The sequence below is a fragment of the Sparassis crispa genome (assembly GCF_003851025.1).
Source record: "Sparassis crispa DNA, contig_000015F, whole genome shotgun sequence".
In the NCBI taxonomy this organism is placed as follows: Eukaryota; Fungi; Basidiomycota; class Agaricomycetes; order Polyporales; family Sparassidaceae; genus Sparassis; species Sparassis crispa.
Window position 1 is genome coordinate 334,029 of NW_020939762.1, and position 24,597 is coordinate 358,625.

The 24,597-nt window shown below is 53.1% G+C and overlaps 7 protein-coding genes across 7 annotated transcripts; 5 read left to right on the top strand and 2 right to left on the bottom strand.

Annotated features, from left to right (window-relative positions):
* Positions 1-74: 74 nt before the first annotated feature.
* SCP_1601180 (hypothetical protein) lies at positions 75-5,517 on the bottom strand (the record flags this gene model as incomplete). Its single annotated transcript, XM_027764568.1, has 8 exons — positions 75-569; positions 622-793; positions 853-3,531; positions 3,591-3,828; positions 3,880-4,815; positions 4,863-5,002; positions 5,050-5,445; positions 5,501-5,517. The coding sequence occupies 8 exons, from the start codon at positions 5,515-5,517 to the stop codon at positions 75-77; spliced, it is 5,073 nt and encodes a 1,690-aa protein (XP_027620369.1).
* A 1,525-nt stretch (positions 5,518-7,042) lies between these two features.
* On the top strand, positions 7,043-7,757 carry SCP_1601190 (60S ribosomal protein; the record flags this gene model as incomplete). Its single annotated transcript, XM_027764569.1, has 4 exons — positions 7,043-7,045; positions 7,107-7,170; positions 7,233-7,690; positions 7,749-7,757. The coding sequence occupies 4 exons, from the start codon at positions 7,043-7,045 to the stop codon at positions 7,755-7,757; spliced, it is 534 nt and encodes a 177-aa protein (XP_027620370.1).
* A 1,247-nt stretch (positions 7,758-9,004) lies between these two features.
* Positions 9,005-11,608, top strand: SCP_1601200 (Phenol hydroxylase; the record flags this gene model as incomplete). The annotated part of the gene is made up of 15 exons (XM_027764570.1): positions 9,005-9,129; positions 9,185-9,248; positions 9,308-9,361; positions 9,414-9,449; positions 9,503-9,556; positions 9,618-9,767; positions 9,823-9,904; positions 9,961-10,017; positions 10,083-10,370; positions 10,429-10,515; positions 10,569-10,610; positions 10,670-10,725; positions 10,778-10,905; positions 10,962-11,372; positions 11,422-11,608. 15 exons carry the CDS (start codon positions 9,005-9,007, stop codon positions 11,606-11,608), a joined length of 1,821 nt encoding a protein of 606 aa, XP_027620371.1.
* Positions 11,609-11,798: 190 nt separating this feature from the next.
* On the bottom strand, positions 11,799-14,562 carry SCP_1601210 (hypothetical protein; the record flags this gene model as incomplete). The annotated part of the gene is made up of 5 exons (XM_027764571.1): positions 11,799-13,070; positions 13,121-13,362; positions 13,420-13,645; positions 13,694-14,266; positions 14,317-14,562. 5 exons carry the CDS (start codon positions 14,560-14,562, stop codon positions 11,799-11,801), a joined length of 2,559 nt encoding a protein of 852 aa, XP_027620372.1.
* A 420-nt stretch (positions 14,563-14,982) lies between these two features.
* On the top strand, positions 14,983-17,568 carry SCP_1601220 (hypothetical protein; the record flags this gene model as incomplete). The annotated part of the gene is made up of 9 exons (XM_027764572.1): positions 14,983-15,180; positions 15,232-15,524; positions 15,584-15,660; positions 15,710-15,852; positions 15,907-15,974; positions 16,028-16,146; positions 16,200-16,960; positions 17,016-17,254; positions 17,322-17,568. 9 exons carry the CDS (start codon positions 14,983-14,985, stop codon positions 17,566-17,568), a joined length of 2,145 nt encoding a protein of 714 aa, XP_027620373.1.
* Positions 17,569-18,457: 889 nt separating this feature from the next.
* Positions 18,458-20,146, top strand: SCP_1601230 (Polyporopepsin; the record flags this gene model as incomplete). The annotated part of the gene is made up of 9 exons (XM_027764573.1): positions 18,458-18,750; positions 18,815-18,909; positions 18,971-19,052; positions 19,109-19,281; positions 19,339-19,376; positions 19,440-19,584; positions 19,640-19,950; positions 20,021-20,061; positions 20,122-20,146. 9 exons carry the CDS (start codon positions 18,458-18,460, stop codon positions 20,144-20,146), a joined length of 1,203 nt encoding a protein of 400 aa, XP_027620374.1.
* Positions 20,147-20,753: 607 nt separating this feature from the next.
* SCP_1601240 (Multifunctional cytochrome P450 monooxygenase af510) lies at positions 20,754-23,592 on the top strand (the record flags this gene model as incomplete). The annotated part of the gene is made up of 18 exons (XM_027764574.1): positions 20,754-20,825; positions 20,876-20,919; positions 21,025-21,071; positions 21,128-21,225; positions 21,331-21,351; positions 21,449-21,560; positions 21,622-21,751; positions 21,801-21,989; positions 22,056-22,204; positions 22,273-22,391; positions 22,456-22,573; positions 22,623-22,636; positions 22,687-22,853; positions 22,912-22,934; positions 22,990-23,071; positions 23,131-23,253; positions 23,310-23,456; positions 23,514-23,592. 18 exons carry the CDS (start codon positions 20,754-20,756, stop codon positions 23,590-23,592), a joined length of 1,734 nt encoding a protein of 577 aa, XP_027620375.1.
* Positions 23,593-24,597: the final 1,005 nt, after the last annotated feature.

Sequence of the window (24,597 nt, forward strand, 5' to 3'; positions counted from 1 at the left end):
TATCCAGAAAACATACACTATTACTATTCCGATTATTACTAGTCCTAGTCTACAGCCCTCAGGAGTCAGAGTCTTTAATGTCGTCGCACAACGGCAACCTGGAAATCCCACCCACCCAGGACGTACTTCACCTCGAGCAGCCGCTTGATCTCCCGCCAGCCCCCGCCCGCACCCACCTCGTCAATGTCGCGTCGGTCGGTCACCAGATGCACAAAGTCCGACGGCGACAGCAGCGAGCGCAGGAGCGACCCGATCAAGAACGCGATAACCGCCACGATAACCACCGTAGATAGTGGATACATCGTGTTCGCCACACCCCTTCGCATGAGCACACCCACTCGCCCTTGCCCCTCCTCCGCATGGGCCACCCCCGCGGCTGCATCTTCCTTTGCAGAGCGTGGCGTGCACGTTCCTGCTCCCGATGCGGGGTCCGCGCCGCCAGTCAGCTTCCGCGTCTGTGCAGCGAATCGCTGTAGCGGGTTCTGGTATGCGTTCAGAAACCGCAGAAGCCCACTGGCCGCGGAGTCAGGCGCCGGTGCCTCGGCCGGAGCGACAGCCACCTGCACATGCTGGTTATCTCAGTCCCGCAGCACTTCACCCGAGCAAACTGATCGCACTCACGCTCTCGCTGCCTTCCTCCCCGGGCTCCGGCGTCCCATGCGCGCTCTCCGGGTCCCCTGCCTCTGCCACGCTCGCCGCCTCCGCCTCCGGCACTGCCGCCCCCAGTAAGTGCTCCGCAATTGCGACCGGCACCTGCAGCTCCTCCGGCAACTCCTCCGTCTCCACGGGAGACCTGCATCGCCGATCAGTGTTCCGTGTCCTGATAAGATAACCGTCCAGGGAAGCGCTCACCCCGATAGCAGATCCATCCGGGACGCCCTGCTGTCCAACAGCTCCTCGCGCCCGAGCCCAGTCAGCGATTCCTTCTCCGAAAGAACTGTCACCGCCTTGCCGTCGACAGTTACCGTCGACGTCTTGTTGGCGCGCCCCGCGGGCGCTGGCACGATCTCGACAGAGATGATCACGCGGCCCTCTTCAATGTCCGAGAGCCACTGCGGCTTCGGCGGTGCGCTGCGCGTCTCACCTGTAAGTGGGTCCTGGAGCGTCGATACTTGGTACTGGGCCGTAGGGAGCGTGAGTCGCAACAAGTGCCGCGGCGGGCGGTCCGCGTTCAGCCCTGACGAATGCAGCGGCGACGGCGGCAGCGTGTAGACAGAGTAAGAAATCGGAAGGGAGTGGTCCGATAGTGTCTCATCGGTAGATAATGCGGGCAATGGAATAACTGCCTTCGTCTTTTCGATACGCGACTTCACTCGGACATCGTAGCCGTCAGGGTACAGTTTCGAGTCCACGATGAGTTCAGATACGAGGATATCAGTTGGGTGCCGCAGTTCACCTCTGGAAGTGAATATTGTCGGCGAGCGCACTGCATCTGGAGAACGCGAGCGACCAGCCGAGGACAGCTGGTCGTGGGGCGAAGCCGGGCGCTGTCCTTCACTAACAGCAGCCGGGGAACCTAGCGCGATCCTGCCGGCTTTGGGTGTCTTCTCGTTTGCGCTGGAAACCGCGGCTGGGGACAACAGCGCCGAGCTGTCGAGTAAGATGAAGCTGCGATACACCCGATCAGTAGGAATATATATCGTCGCGATTAACGCCCGGCTGGCGTCGCGGCGCCGCACCGTCCACGATTTAGGCAGAGGCTCGTCTTCCGTCGCAGGTGCGACCACAACCACCGCAGCAGGGAGCCTCATAGACGGTGGTGGCGACATGTTCTTTACATATGTCTCCACGGCCAATATGGACTTCGGCAGCATCCCGTTGATCATCGAATTCAGCGCGGCGGGGATCGAGCCGGCATAATCCACCGCGACAACGCGGGTGCATCGTGTGGACGGTATGGCATAGCTTTCCTTACCGTATGGATCAAGGGTCTCCAAGATCCAGCCGTCCACGAACACACGCCCGACGGGGAGCGCGTACGAGTTGTACTTGGACGAAGAGAACGACGAGACCGAATCCGGCGAGAACGAAGCCGAGACACAGAAAATGGCTGTGCGGTTCTCGCTCGACTGCTCCGACTCGCCCGTATTGCGACGCGGCGCGACGCTCTCCCGCGCGGTCAGCGATGCCAGGTAGAACCCGCGGTCGCGAAAGGGGAACCCACCCTTCATCACGACGAACCCAGTGTGCGAGTCCGCGCCGAACACCTCGAGGACATGCACAGAGTCGAAGCGGTTGTCCCAGTGCTTGCGGCAGTCGTAGCTGACTAGGACGGACGCGACCTCTTCGGCTGAGACACCCTCGATGACCTTCTCCCCTCTGTGTACCGGCACCACCGGCGAGATCTCTGGATCGAGCTTGCGATGGACGGGGAAGTCTCGCTCGCTAACTAAAGTCCAGTCGTCCGACACGGGTCGATTGTGAATGCTCTGGAGATACGACAGAGCTTCCAGCGCATACTGCATCGGAGGCTTGGTCGCTGACGGCACCGAGTCGGCCCCGGCCGCTATCGCGGGCGATATAGCTGCAACGGCCTGCTGCGTTGTTGTCGTCGCCTGCTCCACCGCATAGTTGAAAAACCTCGTGAACGACGTGGCGAACTTGGGCTGAGACGAGATGATGCCCTCCAGAGCCGTCGGTGAGACAGGTTTCTCGCTGCCATTCTCCGTGCTATCAGAATCCACCTCCGCGTTCCACTCTGCGTTGCGCCGCCGGATGACACTGAGGACGGGCGGCTGGTCCAGCGGGACGCGCGACGGCTTGACGCGCTTCTGCTTCGTTAGGTGCTTCACCTCACGCTCGGGCATATCTTCCACGTCCACGTCCACCTTCGAGCCGTTGACCATGACCAGCCCCTTCTCCTTCTGCACACCCACAGGTCCTCGGCGCACGATTGCAAGGAGACGCTCCTGGCCCGTGGTTACCACGTCGTGGGTTATAGTAAGCCACAAGCCACCTCCGCCAGATGACAACCGATGCCGGCGGAGGCACGAAGTGGACTGCGGTGGCGGGTCAACCACAATGTCTAGCGAGGACGCCCAGTTGTCCAGGTCACACCTGAGCTCGCACTCGATCACGGGCAGCACAGGCGAAGCGGGCGCGTCGTCCGTGTTCTTCACTTCCGAGCTCCTGCGGCTTGCAGACGCCTCGTACTCTATGCGGAAGCTGCCCCGGTCGTGGTCGTAGCGGATTCCGTTCGCCTTCGCGCCCTCTAACCGTGTCAGCACGGGAGGCCCGCCGCACTTGATCGCGAACTCTCCCACACCGGCGACAGCACCAATCATCTGCTGCGGAATGGACCCCTTGTTCGACCAGCCTTTGGGATCCGACTGTTCCAGGAGCGTAAGTTGGGTAGTAGTAGGCGAGAGCGCTTCAATGGCCCAGCCCTGTAGGTCAATCTGCATCCGGATGACATTCGGATCGGCAGGCGGTATGTGCGGGAAGAGGTTTGGGTCATCCGCGGAGAATGCAAACACGTGTATTGTAGTCGGTGATTTGTAGACAGTTTTGAGCACAACCGCATCTCTTCCGCTGAAAGTACAGATATTGAGTGACCATTCTCATGACGAGGTAGTTCCCGTTTCACGTACTTTGCCGGCCAAGCTGGCTTTGTCTTGTAGTGCCATAGTTCTGTGAGCTCATTGACATCCTCCACCAATATCCCATCCTCGTACAGCTTATCCCAGTACGCTCGTGCTCCTGGGGTCACAACAGCAGAATACAGATCCCACAAACCTAGACCCACAAATGTCGATTCAGCTCGATAGACAACCAGCGTAGGATCAATTGAGTCTAACTGAGCAATCGAGACACCCCGTGCTTCCGTGGCTAGAAGAATATCTTGAGCCAACACTTTCATTAATCAATGAGACAACATACTGCGTTTCCATTTCGCTTCTGGCTCCTGTAACAGTGACGAGAAATAGATGTAGTTGCGCTTCACTCGGGATAAAATGGACTTGTCCGCTACCGCCGTGCGTTCAGTCACTCTACGCATGAGTTGGGGTCTGTCTGGCAATGTAGATGACCTAGAAGCTGTCTCGACCGCGGTACTAAACGAAGACTGAGTATTGAAGCTGAGGTCAGCCGTGCTCGAGACATCTTGCAGCATCTGTTCGGAGATGAAGTAAGACGAAGGATCCCGTTCTTCTACTTCTTCTATTGGTTGCGGAATCCCATTGAGACGTATACCACTCGAGGGGCCTGATAGCTCTATCACAACTTTGACTTTCAAAACGGAGTGATCATTGGGGAGCGACGCGTGTTTGATGCCAAATACTACCTTCTCGTAATCATCGGACAAAGTTTCTGAGCTGCTCGAGGGCCCGCTCCGAGTCGCATGCACCGTCCACGGTAGCTGCGAAACCTGTTCCGATGAGGCTTTCGTCGCAATCTGTACGTCCCAGCCTGCAGACGCGGGTAACGCACATTCAATTGCACGTGTGAGCCGCCGATGTTCACGAATCGCGTGCAACTCTTCCAGACCCTGCTCGCTCGTGTGTACGGCATGTTCCTCGTCCTCGGGGACGATGGCATAGTCCAGAGTGAGTGCCTCCCGATCCAACGCAAATCGTATGCGCTCGACGGCCACGCCGTTCCCGTACCCGGTCAGCAACGGGATGCGCATACCCCTCTTCTTGACGCTCTTGAACAGTCCCACCATCATCGCGCTGAGTTGCTGCGCAAAACTCGAGGTGGAGCCGAAATTCCATATTAATCGAAAGTTATGCTGCCAGAAGCAGGTGATGCGCAACCGCGCGTTCTTGGTCGACTGCTCGCCCGGCGGCAGCACATGTTGTACACACCATGCGAACACTGGAAGCCGTCAGCGCATTATCTGCGTCAGCGCCAGCAGGACTTACGGGTCACGTCTGAGCGTACATAAGGGGGCGAGGGCCTCAGGTACGCCGGCTCGTCGGGAGAGCGCGGTAAAGAAGTAGAGATATCGATCAGCGTGGTAGCATCGTTGAACATCCGTGAGATTGTCACGGCGTCGCGGGGGCTAGCCAACGTTGAGACAGTAAGGGTAGGATGAGGAACACTACTCACTTGGCAGGCCATCCCACAGAGAAGTTCGTCTTTGCTATCCTGGTCGTTTGGTCGAACATTTCAACCAGATGCGCTCCTTCGACGGCGGGATCCCATTCCTTCCGTAACTCGGGCGTCGCCAGTACCGCTTTCCAGCACTCGAGCGACATCGGCTCTTCTCCCGTGGGCACATCTAGCACAGCTCTGTAGACATTCTCACCGGACTTGGCTGATTTGCGATGAAGCACAACGTCCGTCAACTCTGGGAAAGCAGATGCTCGTGCCTTCCCCTTTGGACTGGAGGGTCCATTCTCGCTTGGGACCGGCACCCGTTTCCACTCCTGCGATGACGAGGTAAGAAGCTGTCGGAAATAGGACTGCGCATCTTCCAAGGCAGTATACCACGACTGCCGCAATCTTCAATAGCGAGATTAGGCCATGGCACATAATAAGGGATGAGACTTTAGCTAACCCTGTTCCGTCCAGCATTTATGCGCCCCACAGTCCCAGATTCAACTGCTGATTGTACGCTGAAGAATAGAGTAAATTCAGCTGCTCTGGTAAACCGATTTGGTAGAAAAAGAGGGTGAAAAGACCACACCTTACTGCAGCGCAAGCCGTGCAGCAACAAGTCAGTCACGGTACCTTCTCGTCGCGCTCTGTGCGCACGTGCAACGTGTCGTCGCGAATCTCAAGTCTCGACTCACCTGGAGACTTCGGAGACCGGAGAGACAGCCGCACAAGAGGTACAGACAGGTCCTTCCAAAACCAGAGGCTGCCAACCCCCGTTGTCCACGCCCTTCAGCAATGCCTCACACTCTCCATAAATATCTGTTCCATCTGAATCGTATTCCCGACAGCATCTATTCAGTGCAGTCAATGGCGAGGGTCCACCCCTCCTCACTACAAAGTAGCAGATGGCTGGCAAGCAAAGTACAAATGGGGCACGGCACCACTGGCAGGCCGACGCATCAGTGAGCTCCATAGTTGAATAGAGCACAATGACCAATGGCGGGCCCCGCCAAAGATGCTGAGTCTTCTTCTCCCTTTGGGAGACTCCAATATATCTCCAATACATGTATTTTCTTTCTGCTCATCGCTACTTAGAAATAGACACCACGGCCCGCCACCCACCACCCACAATGAGTGCCTTCTTGCTCTCTGTTACATCCTAATTGTGAAACTACTAGAGTAAACCCGTGCTTCGCCACAGCACAGAGATGACAGCAGATGAGAACGACAATATTTTTAGTTTGGAGGAACAAGTTGCAAGTGTATCTGTGTTAGAAAGAGAAAACAGATGTGGACACTACTCGGAGATCCCCTACCTCATGTCTGGAATCTGTTGGTGCATACCCCCTAGTTGTTCCTGCTGCGAGTGGTAGAACAAGCAGTGATGACACTGATGAGACCGGCACTGATGATGACATGGTTAGCACAGAACGCATAACCCCTTTTTTCCCGAGGAAATAACTTGGAGAAATGCGTGGAAATCAATAAAGTTATACTGTGGGAAAAACATGAGGAAAAAACGCGTAAAAGAGCAAAGCATTTCCGCAGTTTTTCCACTGGAAATAAGTTGGTCAAATATGGTAATTTTGTCCGGGTTTTGGCATGTCCTGTCATGTCCAGCTGCCTGATATGGTAGGCAACTTCCAAGGGAAAAAACTGTGAGAATGTTTTGTTCTTTTCTCACTTTTTTCTCGAATTATTTCGTCTCAATATATATTATTGATTTCCATACTTTTTTCGAGGTTATTTCCAATGGATAAAAGTGGTAATGCTTCCTGTGATAAGAAGTTCGATCTTTGGCCAAAGATCGAACTTCTTATAGCATTTGCGGTAGTCCTGTAACAGGTCGGCCTTTAGACGCCGGAGTTCCGCTTCAGTCACGCGTTTCGGAAGATAGCGTGAAACTCTACAGTTGTTCCCAAGCCACAGATTCGACTGCCACGACCGGCTGTGTGTTTCGTCAGGGAGGACAAGCAGCAACAGGACCGACACCGACGACGACATGGTCAGTACTCTCCGTCATCGACCTTGTTGTTGGATTCATAGAGATCTATGCCATTGTTTAGGCTGACCAGAAGACTGCTCCCACCAATCCCATGAAGGAGCTTCGCATAGACAAGCTCGTTATCAGTGCGCACCCAACGATATACAACCTTCCCTTGCATCACTAAAGTGGCTTGTTCGACCGGCAGACATCTCTGTGGGCGAGTCTGGTGATCGTTTGACGCGAGCCTCGAAGGTACTCGAGCAGCTCACTGGACAAACACCAGTGACTTCGAAGGCACGCTACACCGTTCGCACGTTCGGTATTCGTCGCAACGAAAAGATCGCTGTGCACGTCACCATCCGCGGACCGAAGGCGGAGGAGATCCTCGAGCGCGGGCTGAAGGTCAAAGAGTACGAGCTCCGCCGCAGGAACTTCTCCGAGACCGGGAACTTCGGCTTTGGCATCCAGGAGCACATCGATCTTGGTGCGCGATACGACCCCGGTATTGGTATCTTCGGGATGGATTTCTTCGTCGTGATGGGTCGGCCAGGTGCGCGGGTAGCGAGGCGGAAGCAGAGGAAAGCGCGCATTGGTTCCCAGCATCGCGTCAAGAAGGAGGACACAATGGCGTGGTTCAAGCAGCGATTCGATGGTATCATTTTGGTGCGTCGATTTGTGGTCTGTCTGCTGCTTGCGGAAACTAACAAGATAAGTGTTACAGGCGAAGTAGCGGTTTCGTCCTACTTTATGACATTCGCTATGACCTATTGCCCACCATGTATTTCACCTGCACCTAAAATCATTTACCGCCATTTGAGGGTTAATTCTGCTTTCTATGGTGTATTTTTGGACACCCATGTCGTACGATCCATTGAAGAGGGGGACGGGGGCGGCGCAGACAGACGTACCTTTGGTTGGAGGTCTGATTAACCGCGAAGTATCATGAGTGACACTCCCTCTGCTTTTGTGCGGTGCAGCTGCCTCGCAGTTGACTTATCCAGAGCGGTCAGAGGACCTTCGATTTAGGTTAGGTAGGAAAAGGTGAATACTGAGCCATTCCGTGTCTGAATGTTCACTCATCGTCGGGCCTAAGCACAAGCTGTAGATTCAAGGTAGCGCCTACAGCCAGAAACTCTGCAGCGCAACGTCTATTATTACTGCGATTTGCGATTGCCCAAGCTGCCTTTGTGGAAATGTGGTGTTCACGTTGCTTTGTCGGCACCGCTGTCCCATTGAGGGAGGGAGTCAGCAGCACTATTCAGATCCGTGCGTGTAGTATATGATGCATCGATGCCTTGATCGGTTGGAGAGCATGATTAGGATGCTTGGACATGCTTCATCTTCTTTGTGTTCTAGATCTATCGCATGCGGCAATCAATCTCAAATAGTAGCTTGGAAGGTAAGTGCTCTCTATGTGTTTGGTCGTCAGCTGTCTGGTCTCTTGGGCAATGAGAATTTACTCAGGACGAAGCGTGCAAAGGTCTTACTTGGGCTGTATCTTCACACAGCGCGAAAGCAAGGCTCTGGCTGTCGGAATCATCTCGCATCGCAGGGCCATTGCACGTACTTGGTATCGATGCTATCCTGTTGCGGTCGACAATCCTCCCTATTGAAGAGCTTCCTTCACTCGCTATCGTCGCGTCCATCGATGGTCCCAGGTTGCTCGTTTCATCAATCGAGTTTCTGATGTATGCCTGGGTGCGCTGCACGAACACATGCTAGTCGTTCTCGAACGCAGCGCATACCTTCGGATCCGTGCGAATGATGCAGTAGTGGGCGGCACCAGAAGCTCCCGCAGAGGCTTCGGGTTTTCCTGTGCGTCTGCGGCGTTTCACACGATGTGATCTCGAGTTTCTCATGCGCGAGATTTGCGCTTTCAGCTGGCCGCTCAGTGACGAGGGTCTGCGAGTATAAAGTAGCTATCTGAGGTGACGCCAGGGCCTTTATCACTACCATTGTCCCGATACTGTCGTCAAAATGCCCGTATCCCTGACGAAGGAAAGCGACGTCGACGTACTTGTCATCGGTGCCGGACCCGCGGGGCTCATGTGCGCCAATGCGCTGGGCCGTGCTAACATAAACGTTCGGATTATTGACCAGAGGTCAGTGTGCTTGTAATTTACTGTTTGCGATGACTGGACAAATATCGTGCGTTAGGCCTATTTCTGTCGCGGCGGGACAGGCAGATGGGATTCAGCCTCGAATCATGGAGGTCTTCCAGGTGATACAGTAGATTGAGGAGCGGAGGACAGCCATCTCATCATGTGAAATGAACGACAGAGCTATGGCATGAACGACCGTCTGCTCCGGGAGGCTGCTCATGTTCATATGGCTGTGAGTGCCTTGCTTTCAATGGCATCAGAATGCTGATTAAGTCTTGCTGAAGGCTTTTTACAATCCTGGCCCGAACGGTGGCATCGAGGTGAGTGTACACTTGCACAATGTTCACGACTACACTGAAGCGCGCTTTCGCAGCGAACAGGTCGAGCTTCAGATGTCACAGCGCCAACAGCACGTTATCCCTTCGAGGTTTCCATCCCCATGTCAACCAGATGACGAATTTATCGACTGACTTGACATTCCGTTCAAGGTTGCGTTGCACCAAGGCGGCATCGAGTCTATTTTTTTGGACTCAATGGCTGCTGCTGGTGTCACGGTTGAGAGACCTGTGGTACCAATCTCGATTGAATTATCCAACAATGAGGCCGAGCTGAAAGATCCCAAATCCCACCCTGTGAAGGTACTCAACCCTCGCCCTTTCGTGGCAAGCACACGCTGAACTTTGCATACTTCAGGTAATATTGAAGCATTTAGACGCCGTAGAAGGCCAGGGAGACGTGGAAGTCGTCTATGCGAATTTTGTGCTCGGAGCAGACGGTAATCTAGCCATCTCCCGGGGTGAGAAGGGAGCACTGATAGTGCGTACTCCGCAGGTGCACACTCGTGGGTGCGCAGGAACTTCGGTATCGAGATGGAAGGCGAGCAGACAGGTTCGTGCGAACCAAAGTGTTCCCTGTTGTGCGACTCCCACTGAAACGCAATCTCTGCAATCTAGACTACATTTGGGGCGTCGTCGACCTTGTCCCTGATACGGACTTCCCGGACATCCGCAATCGCTGTGCGATTCACTCCCACAATGGCTCGTGCATGATCATCCCGCGCGAGGGTGACCGTGTCCGCCTGTATATTCAACTGACAGACAAAGACATGGTCGATCCTGCAAGTGGGAGAGTGGACAAGAACAGAATGGGACCTAAGGAACTACTAGCAGTCGCCCAGAAGTCGATGCATCCGTTCAGGATATCGACTTCGCAGGATGTTCACTGGTGGACCTTGTACATCAGTACGCAACTCATTGGCCTTCTTCACGATGATCAGATATGTGATACCTGCGTGCTCAGTTGGACAGCGTGTCGCAACACAGTATTCCGTCCACGAGCGTGTCTTCATTGCGGGCGATGCTTGCCATACTCACTCGCCGAAAGCAGGTATGAGATACTGCATTTCCTTTGGTATATTCTCACATCGTCGCGGTCGATAGGACAAGGCATGAATGCTAGCATGAACGATACTCACAACCTAGGTAGGTTCAATACTCAAGAGAGACGGTTGGGCTCTCCCTCATCACCGTTGAGTGCCTAGCATGGAAACTGGCGTACGTCCTCCGAGGATGGGCCAATCTGTCGTTGCTGAAGACCGTGAGTTCTCGTGCGTCCTCTTGAGGGCCGTCCTGACCGATCGCTACTTCAGTACGAGTCTGAACGTCGGAAGTTCGCGCAAGAACTAATTGAATTTGACAAGCTGTTCTCTGCCCAGTTCTCTACCAAGCCTCGTACGGACGAGGGTGAGGATGGTGTCTCACATGAGGAATTTTTGAAGTACCACTCTTCGTCATTCTTCTGCGTAGGACGGTCTCATTGATCTACTTCCGCAGGACATTCCAAACCTTCGGTGGCTTCACCAGTGGTATAGGAGTCCACTACGGACCCTCAGCTTTAGTCAACACCACACATCAAGCATCTGCGAGCAAGCTCATTATTGGAGAAAGAATGCTTCCCCATGTCTTCATCCGTGCGGCGGATGCCCGGCCTATGGAACTGCAGGACCTTCTCCCGGCAGATACTCGCTACAAGGTTATCATCTTTGCTGGTGATACCAATAACAAGCTTCAGCTTAAGCGTGCGAAGGCCTTAGCGACGGAGATGGACCAGCCACACTCGTTTCTCAAGCGTTTCGCTCAGGGTCATATCGGCGCCGTGTTCGACGTGATATCTGTCACCTCGGGAAACAAGATGGATGTGGACTACACTGATATGCCGGAGCTGTTCAGACCGCACTGGTCGAAGTAAGTTCCGCTGTCACGTACGAAAGAATGTGCACTGAGACATTGTTAGGGTCCTCGTCGACGATACTGACATGTACAACAGGTCTGGTGCCGGCGGGGGATATGAGTACTATGGTATCGATCCGGAGGGTGCTATTGTCATCGTCCGACCAGACGGATATGTTGGCATGGTAGCTCCATTCGATCATCTTGAGGATGTCACCGACTACTTTGCGTCGTTCATGTTGACGCCGTAACAGCGGATTCTTCTAGACTTATAGCAACAAGACTTATCTTTCTCTGTTGTATCTAGAGGAGGCATGCTGATTGTTGCATTGGAATCCTTCCGTAATACATATGTAACGACCATAGAGAACTAACGATGGTACCAGAGAACGGTGGGCATGACCATAGCAAATTGTATCACCAACACGGTGATGGCATACATCAGCCCTTCCATCCAGGTCCTACAGGGGCAGCCTCCGCGCTATCGATTGGGACTCGCCTGGCACCTCCCTTGCCTTGAGGTAACTTATTAATGGTGAACCTGGTCCGAGCGGATACTACTGAAGGTTTTGGAGGGGGTCTAGCTGTCTTCTTCTCATCTCGGACAAGAGGAGTAGCTTTCACCGTTGTGCCCGAGGTACTGGATTTCGCCCGCTTGATGTTTTCCTTTTCACCGGGAATGACTGTTCCTCGAGATGCAGCAGAAACCTCTGCGCGCGCTTTCCCCTTCCCTTTTGCCACTGCCTGTCGCACTGCGGCGTGGACAGATTTGGGCTCAGCGGCATTCCGCTCGGCCCTTTTCTCCCTTAGAGGACTCTCGTCGTCATCGTCGTCAGCAATGCCCAGCTCTGCAGCGAGGCTCATAGCCGGTGGTAGTGCCACAGTGACAGGTGTAATGGCTGCCGGTGTAGGAGATACTTCGAGATCGTCGTCCTCTTCCTCCGCGAGAGAGCCTAGCCGAGGAACGTCCGTTTCTGGACTGTCTGGAGAGTTTGCGAGCAGCAGGATTCGGCTTAGAGGACTGGGCTTTACGGGAGAGTAGGCATGCACCATGTGTGGAACGAGCGGCTTCGCCATGGGGAAGGGCCGACGGAGGATAGGCGTGCTGGGGATCGCTGTAGGGGACACAGGTACAGGAGAAGTTGCGGAGGAGATTTGTTGTGCCTTTTCATCTAAATTCTCGTCAGACGGCGAGGCAGGCGTAGCAAGGGCGGACTGATTCTGGGGTATATCTAGCCTAGGAAGAGGGGGTATCAACGAGGATGGAAGTTTATTGGCCTGAGGTAAGGCGGCCTCGGGCGATGGAGGAGGCAGGACGAATGCCGGTGCGTGAAGCGGGGCTTGCGGGTGCGCCAGCGCGATGCTCGTCTTGAAATTAGGCAGCTGCTTCGGTGATGACGGGATCACCTCCGTCTCGAATGGCGGGGACACCTTCTTCGGAGAGACCCGTCCTAAGCCCACGCCGAAGCCAGAGGATCGACGCGATACGCGAATCTTCTTTCCGCTGCCCGGCTTCCCGACAGCCAGGGCGCCTTTGGGCTTGTGAAGCGACTTCCGCGGAGATCTTCGAGGAGATCGAGGAGCAGCAGTTTGAACTGATGGCGGAGCTGCTACAGCCGGTTCCGACGATGGCCCTGGTGTTGGCGGCAGTTCTGCAAGCATCATATCTACTTGCCACGAACGCTTTTCTTCCAGGAATTTGATGCGTTCAGCCTGTAAAAGATGAGAATAAATTTTGCAAGTGGAAAAAATCAGCTACCGACCTCTAGCGCAGCCTTCTCCTTTCCAAGCCGCACCGCTGCCTCCGTGAACTTCTTGCGCTCTTCGTCGAGCACTTTGAAACGCAGCTCTAACCGCTGTCGCTCTTCATCTCGTGCAGGCGCAGTCATCAAGTCAACACTGATTTCGCCAATGTCTTCCTGATTGATTCTCTTGTCTTGAGTGAAGTGGTCGAACAGCGTTTGAATCTCAGATGCATAGGCTGACGATTGCTTCTGTGCTTGTTCTGTGGCGACAATTAGTCTCGCGTAAGAATGGATATTAACATTAGGAAGTAACATACCAAGCTCTGCGTGCAGCGTGTCGATAACTGCCTGAAAACGCTCAGTTTCTGCGGAGTCGTTGGGCTTCGCTTCGTTTATGGGAGTACTGGAAGGAGTTGATGTGCTCGATGGCTTCGATAACCGCGTGATGGACTCTCTAAGAGAAGTCAACAGTAAGCTGAGTTTGTCTCCAGCTGCCTCTGTCGGTGAGATCGGGAAGAGAGTGGTGAGGGTAAGCGGTAAGGGCTACCGATTAGTTAGCAATAGCTAGACCTGTCCAATGTCACAACAGACCTCGTCTTCACCCTCCGACGACACACAATTGCGTGCGGCATGCTGGATACTTTGTATCTCGTTGGCAGTAGACAGGATAACCCTCCTGAGCTTCCTGTTCTGATCAAATAGCTCCTTCCGTGCCTGCTGCGCCTCCTCTAATGCAGTCTCCAATAATCCCTGGCCCTTTCCCCTCAGCGGCACGTCCGACGCATCTACCACATCGAAGTTGGCAGATCTGATGCCGCCGTTGCTGGTGGCGGCCTTCAACTGTGAATCAGAAATCTTACTCCACCTCTCGACCATGCGCTCCTTCTCCTTGTCCAGTTTTTTGATCTCGGTCTGGTGTGCTGTGCGTATGGCCTGCAGTGACGTACGAGTGCGCTGCAATTCAGCCGTCGTGTGCTTGTGCGCGACCTCGGTGGACTGAAGGTTGCGCGTAGCTGCTGCCAGACGAGACTTGTGGAGATTCATTTCTCGTTCTGCGTGGGCAGCTCTCTCCGTGGCGGCTTGATACATGGACATGAGGCGTTCATTATCGTAAGACATGGTCCTAATCTTTGTTGTCAAGTCTTCTGTCCTAGACATATCGTTCTTTCGCACCATGAGCCAGACCCGGATTAAAACAAGTGAACAGAAGTCACCACTCGTTGGCTCAACATTCCGAGCAGACATTTCACGACCTTATTCGCGTCGTCCTTTCCTAACCCTTCCAAAGATAGTCCAGGATTCTCCGTATAGCCATGAGCGATAAGCTGAGAGTTGATATACTGCACGCTCGAAGTCGAGGAGATAGAGTCCGACGACGTTGCCTCGGAGAAAGGAGAGCCAAATTCAGAAAGCGAGACGTCCAGTGTCCAGTGGACCAGTTTCTTTGGTGTCGCAGTCATGCTGCATGGGCTCATGCAGGTCTTCTGTGCCAAATCACAGAGCATCCAAGCTATCTGACCACCAATGTAGTGATATTCGTAGTTGTAGTCGTATTGAACCGAAGGATACGCGACGCGGTCATGTGATCTTCACAAATGCTCCGATATTTAAAATTATTTATTATTTAAAGCGAGACAACCTCGTACTAACGTTGTTGTTCGCGGTGTCTCCGCCGTGTCTCATATTACATAGAGAGCCGCATTGCGGTCCTCCACAGCTGCAGATGGCTTTAAACGAGAAGCTCAACAGTTTCTGAATCAGTGCCATCTAGCACCGCATACGGTATCACGCGCTCACCTATTGTTCCTTATATGTGAAGGCAACCGGAGTTGCCAAGTTACTCTTCCTCGTTCAACTCCCTCCTCGCCATATATCGAAACATGCCACGTCAACTGAGAAAAAGAGGCCGAGAGAGCTGTGGGGAACTGCAGACGGAGTCCACGAAGCGTCCCCGGCGTACGTGCAAGGCTGCAACATCCACCCCCAACTCATCCCCGTTGACCGCGGAAGTCGAAGACGCAACTCGTCGCAACTCATCCACCCTCTTGACGCAACTTCCTTTAGAATTAATACTTGAGGCATGTATTCTGCATGCTGCACGGCGACCGCTAAATTGATGTCTTGAACAGATTTGCTCTCTCCTGCGGCCCCTTGATCTTCTGCAATTGGCACGCGCGAGCAAGCCCTTTAGAAGTACTCTCATGAATCCGTCATCGAAACCTTCGTGGAAGGCCGCCCGGATGAATGTCGACACATTCCCGGTCACCATTCCCTTTCCCGACTGCCCACCTTGCCTGAGCGAGCCTCTATATGCTGCTCTGATGTTCGACAATCTTTGCATGTGCTGTGGAGAAGCCTGTGGCTACGACGACGTCTTGTGGACTTTCTTCGTACGCTACTGCCCCTCGTGCAGAGACCTCAGGTAGGTCCTTCTGTCGTGTTAACCGTCAGCGCGCTCACGAATACCGTGACGCTTCGCAGGCTCGCTACCGCACGTGACATAGACAAGGATACTTATTTCTCATTTGCACACTGGAACGCCTGCGCCCACACCGTAGGTATGTTGTCGTGTAATTTTAAGTAGACGTCATAATTCAGCCTGTATAGTCAAACGTTCAAGGAGGTATGAAACCGTGTACCACCGCCCAGAGATCAGCCACGTGGAGTCGCTCCTTGCAGAAACCAAAAACGTGGAAGAACGTCAAGCACTGACGGTAGAGCTCGTGCAGAATTTGTCCGATCAACGAAAGGTGACTCCTTGTGCCCCTATTGCTTGCTGCTCCTCTGATATGTTGTTTTCTCAGCATGTGGAAATCTGTGAGAATTGGTTCCACCGCATGAGCAGCGAGTGCAAGCAACAGAGACTTAATGCGTGAGCATTCCATATCCGTGTATCCATTCGCACTAAGGTCTCGTTTTGGCTAGGGTTATGTCACATTTAAAAAAGTTGGGGTATGAGCCAGATATAAGGTATCTGAACTCCATGTACAAGCCATTGTCAACCCATCCACTGGTGTGCATTCGTGAAGGATTGAGAAATGAAGGTCAGTTGCCAGTGCTCTGGTTTATTACATCTCACCGGCCAATTCGCACGCAGGATGGGAGCAAATCCGGCCTGCCATCATCGAGTTCATGGAAGAACGGAAGGTGAACCGTATGGGGTGGGAGCGAGTATATGCGCTGAGGGACCGCCTCGATGTCCTCGACGCGGCTCTGATCAAAATTCGGGTCAAGGCGGCCGCCACAGAAGTGCTGCCGCACTCGATCGATGTCGTGGCCTACCCCGAAATTGAGAGTTTGCTCACTGGCGATAAGAGCCTTTCAGAATCAATCTTTACGGATGCGCTAAAGGAAGTGATTCCCCGTTGGCTTCGGGACGTCGACAAAGAACTCGCGGAGCACTTCAAGCCCGCCAGCTACGTTCCTCTTAACGACGAGCATTCTCGACGAAAATCTGGCCCGGCGACAGTAGAGCTGGCAAGAACCGTCTTCAAGTGTTCGTGCGGTGAGATCCGCTTTTGGCCTACAGTGGCTTGTCACAAGCATCATTGCGAGAAAGAACGTGCGCGGGATTACCAAGGCCCTGACGTCCGCTCTAAGACATATACCGGGAAGATATATCCGGTCGGTATGCCCCTGCTGGATGCCGCCGCTGGTGGGCGGTACTTCCCCATCGAGCCGTGGAGGCCTGACTGGTTCACACTGTGTGATGACCAAGTGAAGCATGTATTCAAAGCCTGTGGGAAAGACCCCGCAACTACTACGTGTGACGACATGGATAGGCTTGATGTGAGGTTCTCATGCAAGACATGCAACAAGCCAGGACGGTCGATCGTTATCATGCATTGGCGGACCGCAGTACGTGTTTTTTTTTGACCCTTTACTGTCGAGCTTATGTCGCTTTGGCTCCCAGATTTATCATTGCCTAACAGAACATCAATACGCATCTTCTGCAACCGCTTGGGAGGTCGTGGATGCGCCGCAGGCTGCAGAATCCAAACGGCTGGAGAACGCACGAAAGGGCAAACTTCTGCAAGAATACGACGCAGAGACTCTCTGGCAATGCGCGCGTTGTCTCTTCGGCACAAGGAAGACTGGGATGTCCGACGAGTCACTGTCCCAGAGTGAGATGTTGAAGCATCTGCGATACCAGTGCGCGCACCACCTCTTGCTGTTCCTTGTTCCTCAGCTGACCAGTAAACCTCCCGACCCACTGCAGCCATAGGATCCGTCAACAGTCTGCGTACGAAATGATCGCAGATCGCGATCGCCTGTCGCGTTTGACGCCTCCAGTACGACTTTTCTCGGACAAGCTCTCGGCGCGCGATCTTCGTCCTGCCGAGGACGACATGCTAATAGACGGTCGTGCAGCGTTCTTTGCGTTCCCCGCTGAAAACGCTGGTACCGGTCGCGCAACGGCCACACGGACGTCTTCGAGGACGGCTGCGAAGCAACGTCGCGGCTGATCATATCTGTGGTGGCACTATGCCGGCGGTCGCGAATTTGATGGAACAGCCTTGTCCCGACAAATAAACGGGAACTATATATGTACTTGTTTGTTGCGGTACTGACTTACAGTTAAGTTGAAAACGATACACAATTTCGACGAAACTCGTTTCATCATTTTCTGTTCGGAGTGCCTCAGATAGTCTGCTCTGGACGGAAATTCTAGCTGCGGATTGGCCTACCCCCTTTGATTTTCACGCATGACCACACGAATTTGCTGTTTCGGGATAAATCATAAGCAATGTACCTGAAGTAAGTTTCGGAATGCGTCTCTCGTTTCCGACTTAGCTGTAACACGAATGACACCTTTTGGTACGTCAATTCCATCACGGGAGAATCCTCAGACAGGTTTTTCGCATCCCTGGAACTCGACATGATCATCGGCCAACTAGTCACTCTCACCACAGTAAGCGCTCCTGATGTACTGGCATTGGCCCATCACTTGGCTAATTCTGGCTAATAATCCTACCCCTGGGAGGAGAGCGAGCTGGCAAGTGAGCACAAGAATTGAGAAGCCCTTATATACACACACCATCACTTCCTCCTCGGTCGCTATTAGAAAAATTCGAACATGAAAACATGTTTCAACTGAGGCCCTCGCACATACCACCATGCAGAAATGCGATCTCATCAGGTTTCAGGCGGACTAAATGAAGTCCGTTTATTGCAGAGCCCATGGGAGATCGAAGGTGTTTCAAGTTGGTACCGTAGGTACGGTTGGCATCAATACAACCTTATTCTGATGACATTTCGCCAGGCTCCATGTAATCTGTGATTCACTACGGGGAGGAGCCATCGAATGCAATATAAGTGCAGCATGTATTCGCGGTGGTGCTTCAGCGCACCACCATGGTCAACATTTTCCTCCTCGCCCTTGCGGGAAGCGTACCGTTCGTCGGGGCTGCCGTCACCATCGACCTCAATCGCGTCCAGGGCAGAACAGGCTCGTACCTCAAAGGGCTCCCTTCTGCTGACCGCTCGCGCGCCATCTTCCTGAAAAACAAAGGTTACTGTGACTCTGGTAGCACTGTCCACGCGACTCAGCTCGACTATGTGGAATATACAATCACCATCGGGGTTGGCTCGCCGTCAACGGAGTACAACGTCGGCTTAGACTCGGGTAGCTCCAACACGTTCGTTGGGTAAGTGGTATACCCTTCTCGAGATCAGCGTTAATAAAGTAATAACTCGGGTCCTTCCACGTAGGACTGGAATACCGTATGTTCGCACCAACACTAGCATCCCTACCGGAGAACAGGTCAATGTAACATACGGAACTGGTTTCTTCACGGGTGACGAATGTGCGTGCCATGTAGCTGCTCTCTGTCGACTAGTTTATTGACCGCGGGGTGCACTGAACAGACCTTGACCAAGTTACAATTGCACCCGGGATCGTGATCGCAAACCAGTCCATCGGCGACGCCCTGCAATCATCCGGCTTTGAGTACGTTCAGTCAGAGTCAACTCGGTATCCACTTCGTCTCACGCGATGAACACCAGGGGTACAGATGGGCTGATTGGTGTCGGTCCTAAAAGCAACACAAATGATACGCTGTTCCCAAACACGACGGAGCTTATCCCAACAGTTATGGACAATGCCCTGCAGCAAGGCCTCATTGACACCGAAGTCCTCGGAATTTACTTTGCTCCGGCAACGAATGAGAGCGACAATAGTAAGTTGGTATTCCAATGCAGTCTCGCGTTTATTTCCGCTTAACCTCGAGTTTAAGATGGAGCCATGACACTCGGCGGTGTCGATTCAGAATATGTGAGTGGCTGTCTCTTTCTCACGCCCGATTATGCCTCCAACAACGACATCGTGATGCGATAGTACTTGGGAAAGGTCATGTACACTCCTGTCACGGATACATTCCCATCAAACCTATACTGGGGTATCAACATCACCGGAGCGACCTACGGCTTTGAGACCATCATACCTAGCTCCTCTGCGGGCATCGTCGACACGGGAACAACGCGTATGACCGCTTCCTTCTAAGTTGCACTAAAGTCGCTTATTCATCCCTCACATAGTGGTTTACCTCGCAAATGAGTGGTTCGACAGTTATCTAGCCGCGATACCAGGCAGCTATTTCGATGCCAATAACACCGGCCTCATCGTGATCCCGGAGTCGTCCGTCGATACCCTTCTCCCTCTGGAGTTCGAGATCGGCGGCGTTGTCTACACGCTGACCGCCACCGCGCAGCTTCTGCCGAAAGACCAGAATACTGCCTGGGGCGGTGAGGAAGACTTGCGGTACGGCTACATCGGGCCTATAGGCTACGTAAGTGGCACTGGAATGGACTTCATTCTGGGCATGAAGTTCCTGCAGCGCTATTATTCGGTACGCGCAGTATATTCCGGAAGTTGAATGCGAACTAAAACGTATGCCCTTCTCTCCCCCTTTCTCATAGGTGTTCGATACGACAAATAACCGAGTCGGATTTGCATACACGTAAGTCACCTCAGTCTCTTTTTTGCCGCGCTTGTACTGATGTTCGAATTCGGCATCTAGTGCTAATACATTCAGTTTATTGTGAAGTTGATCACTACTACTCACTCGGCTGTTAGGCCACGGGTCACAAGCGCATGAGGGGCTCATGCGGTTGGGGCCATATATTTATACTACACAGTATCTACGAGATCCCAGTATGTTCTCCAACCTATGTGCTGACTAATAGATGTTTCCTGATTGAGAAATCACCAGCCCCCGTAGTGTTGCGTACGACCATGAGTATGGTCTCTAGACAGAGCTTGGACACCCCCTTCCCATAAAATCGCACCCTGTATACTGGGAACAGCAGCGAAAACATTCAATGTACAGTGAGTAAAATTGCTGCGAAAATACCATCGAAGAAATGTCAGTGGGTCCCAACGATGGAGTCAACCACTGATAGCGAACATCGCGCGTCCCTCAGGCTGACATTGATCGCCAATCGCACAGGGCGGTTCCGCGTCAGCGTCGTCGTTGGAGAGGACGAGCAAGGGTGGGCCGCCTCTGTGCTATCCCTTTTGTTCTCTGTGTCAAGATGCCCACTTGATACAAGCTTTTTCACAAGGACGGGACACCACTTCTCGACGCGGTAGGCGATGAGCGGCACGCGATGGACGACATCGGACACAGCGACCCACGCTAGCGCCCGGCCGATGCATATGCCCTCACTGAGCCTGACAGCAGACCCACTGCAGGAGACCGCTGTTCAACGTAACGTTGACAAGGTGAGCGTGTTCGATTTTTTCGGAGCCACCAGCCACTTAATTGGGATTAGTCTATTCAGAAACCCGGTTTACGCGGAAACCCCCCCCTCGCCGCGTTGGTTTTGGTGGAATTTTTCACTTGTCAACCAATATTTAAGCGGAATCTTGGCACGGCGATGCTACGTGACCTTGCGTTGCGCATGTAATGGACGTACGACAGATGCGGCGCCGGCATCCGTTACCGTAATATACTAGTTTTCTATGCAGGTGGATACAGGCGTTGACTAGGACTTGCCATACTTATTACCTTTTTGGGTTTGCAGGTGGCGTTACGCTGACACCAGCGGAGCTCCAAAAGAACGTTGTGCCACCTCAAACTGCCTGGATCATTTCAAGTCGTATTAATACTGTCCGGGGCACCGTCAGTACTTACCAGTCTGTCATCCAGAGTTGCTCTCATGCATCACGATTGCCTGAAATTGAATTCTCCTGACGTGGTGTGCGATCGCCACGTTTTCTCTTAAAGGTTGAACGTTACACGTTGAGGGTGAGGAGAGCTAGCTGTCTTCTCTATGGTTTCATTGATAGACTGTCTCCTGTGCGCCTTCGCCACTGCGCTCCTATTGTTCTGGCGCGGCCGCAAGACTACTCTGCCTCTCCCACCAGGTCCTCCAGCAGATCCAATCATTGGCCATTTACGCGTGTTCTCTCCCGCCCACCAACATCTGCTCTTCCAGAACTGGGCTGCGCAGTACGGTCAGGATTAACTCTGTCGTCGTCGCAAACATCCTAGCTGATCAAATTTGCCCTTGTGCAGGAGATATATTCCATCTGAACATCTTAGGCCAACCGCTGATAGTACTGAACTCCGTGGAAGTCGCGACCGACCTTCTAGAGAAGCGGGGCACCAACTACAGCGATAGGCCAACATGCACTACCTTCGAACTGTACGTGTAGCGGTCGTATCCTGCAGTTCATGCTTGACGCAGGACAAAGGATGGGCTGGCATGCCGACCTTGCCCTCATGCCGTATGGGCCGCGATGGAGGAAGCACAGGAAGATGTTACAGGAGTACTTCAACCCCACCCAGTGTCTCAGTTATATTCGGGATCAAGCACAAGAAGCGCACGATCTGCTCAAGGCGCTGCTGAGGGCCCCTGAGCAATTTGTGAAATGTACCAAGAGGTGCGAATGCGATCTTCTCGATGTTTTATCCGGCCGCAGTCTTAGTACTTACCACGTCCTTTGCAGTTATACTCTATCAAGCATCATGAGGATCGCGTACGGTCATCGGGTACTGAACTACGACAACGACGTGTACATTGAACTTGCAGTGGGAGCCATGCACGCTTTAGACGAGGCTGCTGCAGGGATATCCCTGCTAGATCTCTTCCCATCACGTATGTCTTGCTTCTATTCATGATCATGATACCTAAGCATCAATTGAACCACTTTTTTGCGATACCAGTGCAGCATGTTCCCCATTGGTTTCCTGGGTTTTCATTTTTGACCGCTATACCCCGGCGCTTTAGGCCCATCACCAGGCGGCTGCACGAGTATCCGTTCGAGGATGTGCGGAAGCAGATGGTTCTCCTCATATCTGGCGCTCTGTAGTGCTGATTCGCTGACATATGTTCACCATTCCGTGCAGGAGATCGGTGTTGCGCAACCGTCGTTCGTTTCCTCTCATCTGGAGCACCTTGGCTCGACATGTGTCAGCGATGAGGAGCTTGAAGACGTCAAGGGCGCTGCCGCTCTGATCGCTACAGGCAGGTCTTAATTGAAAATGTCTCATCACCAGGCTAACTAATAACACAGTGGGTTTTGACACGGTTAGCGTCCAGCAGTTGCAATGAGGGTGTATCAGCTGACAGCAGTCTAGACTTGGACACTCATCCAGATGTTTATTTTCACAATGCTGCTATTCCCCGAGGCGCAACGTAAGGCGCAATCGGAGATTGACCGAGTCGTGGGGCTGGGACGGCTCCCGTGCTCCAGTGATCGCGGTGCGTTGCCGTTTGTGGAGTGCGTTCTGCAGGAGACGATGAGGTAGGCATCGCTTGAGCGGCCTTTTCACACGCAGAAACTGATAGTGTGTGCATTACAGATGGCACCCTGTTGCGCCTTTTGGTTGGTAGCCACTTTTGGCGGCAGGTCTTGTATTCGACTCAATATCGATGTGTAGGTGTTGCGCATAAGTCCCGCGACGAGGACGAGTACAAGGGGATGCTGATACCCAAGGGATCAATTATCATACCCAATGTAATGTGAGTGCGCTGCGGGGCTATCAATTGTCCACTCTTATCTCCCTGGTTTCGTATCTCAGCGCGATGAGTCGCGATGAGAGGATCTACAAGGACGCAGATTCGTTCTATCCAGAACGCTTCCTTCCCACCCCTGCAGGACGCGGCGAGCCGCATTTCAGCGCTGGCTTCGGATTCGGCCGGCGGTATGTGCTCTCAATTTCATAGACGTTTGCGCGGTTTATCTGACGGCGTCCCATAGGATCTGCCCCGGTCGTCACTTCGCGAATAACAGCGCATGGCTTGTTGTAGCGAGCATCCTTGCTACATTCGATATTACCAAAGCTGTAAGGGAAGATGGGAGTGTGATTGAGCCCAAAGTAGAGTTTACAATGAATGGTCAAGTCAGGTGTGTGTTCGGCGACTTGCATCTACGTGAATATACATTTTGACTCGGCGCATACAGCCGACCACTGCCGTTTAAATGTACTATTCGACCACGCTCGGAGGAGGCGAAGGAGCTGATCAACCGGCCTTCGGATTAATTCGTGCTGAAATGCTGGCGCAGAACCACCGCTATATGCTGAACGGTCTCTTTCGGCTCATTGTCTTTCATCCCCAGGTGTCAATACTAGTCGAGCATAATCGTTCGAGTGTGTTAATCCACCACGATCTGGGGAGGCGGAGGTGCTCATTGTGCAGAAGGTGTCGCAGACTCGTCAGCTGAGCGATGTATATATAGAGTTGATTTCTTGTTGACCGAGAGGACGCTTACCCCAATAGATCGATGACCACGTTGTTTGAACTCGTCTGTTTGGGGTGTGGCAGATGTATCTAGTCCATTGACATTCTACGGCGAAGGTTCATTGTGCAATACTCTAACAGGCGTGCAACCAAACCTGTTGGAGAATTAAGGAATATAGGAGCAAGAGGTTTTGAATACTTGGAGTTCGTGCTCACGAGCCTGCCGCTGCACATACGTCGACTCTGATCATGAACTTCAGCGCCAGTGCTTCAGGACTTCAGCGTAGTTAGACGCGGGAACAAACATTCTTGGCCCATTTATTGTGCGGTATTGTGGCAGTTCTGTCGCTCAAGTTCTTCCGCCAGCGCCACCCGACGGCCTTTCGAGTACTCAAACTTAACAAGCTCCCTAGTGACAGGTGTTCCGAGTAATACAACCACAACTTACGATAGTCGTCAATGTCCCTTCAGCTTCGTGAATAAGGGGTAAGGCGAGATGATGGTGGCTTTTTGTGTGTATTGAGACCAATCCTCTTTACTACTCATTTACTGGCACACAGCAAGGTTCTGTCAACCGTCGATAAATCCACATCTATAGGGCCCTACAGATAGGCCTGTCGCTGTCAGTGGTTATACTTAAATTCGGAAGATGTCGCCTTCTGGTGGCGTCATCCAGATAAGTAGGATTCATGCCAAAGCGTCGTGAGCCCGAATCATGCTCAGGTGGGGCCGATGATTCATGGATTACCTGATACCACCTAGATGCTATGAAGCTGTGGGCAACGTCTGTGGGCGAGCATACTTCG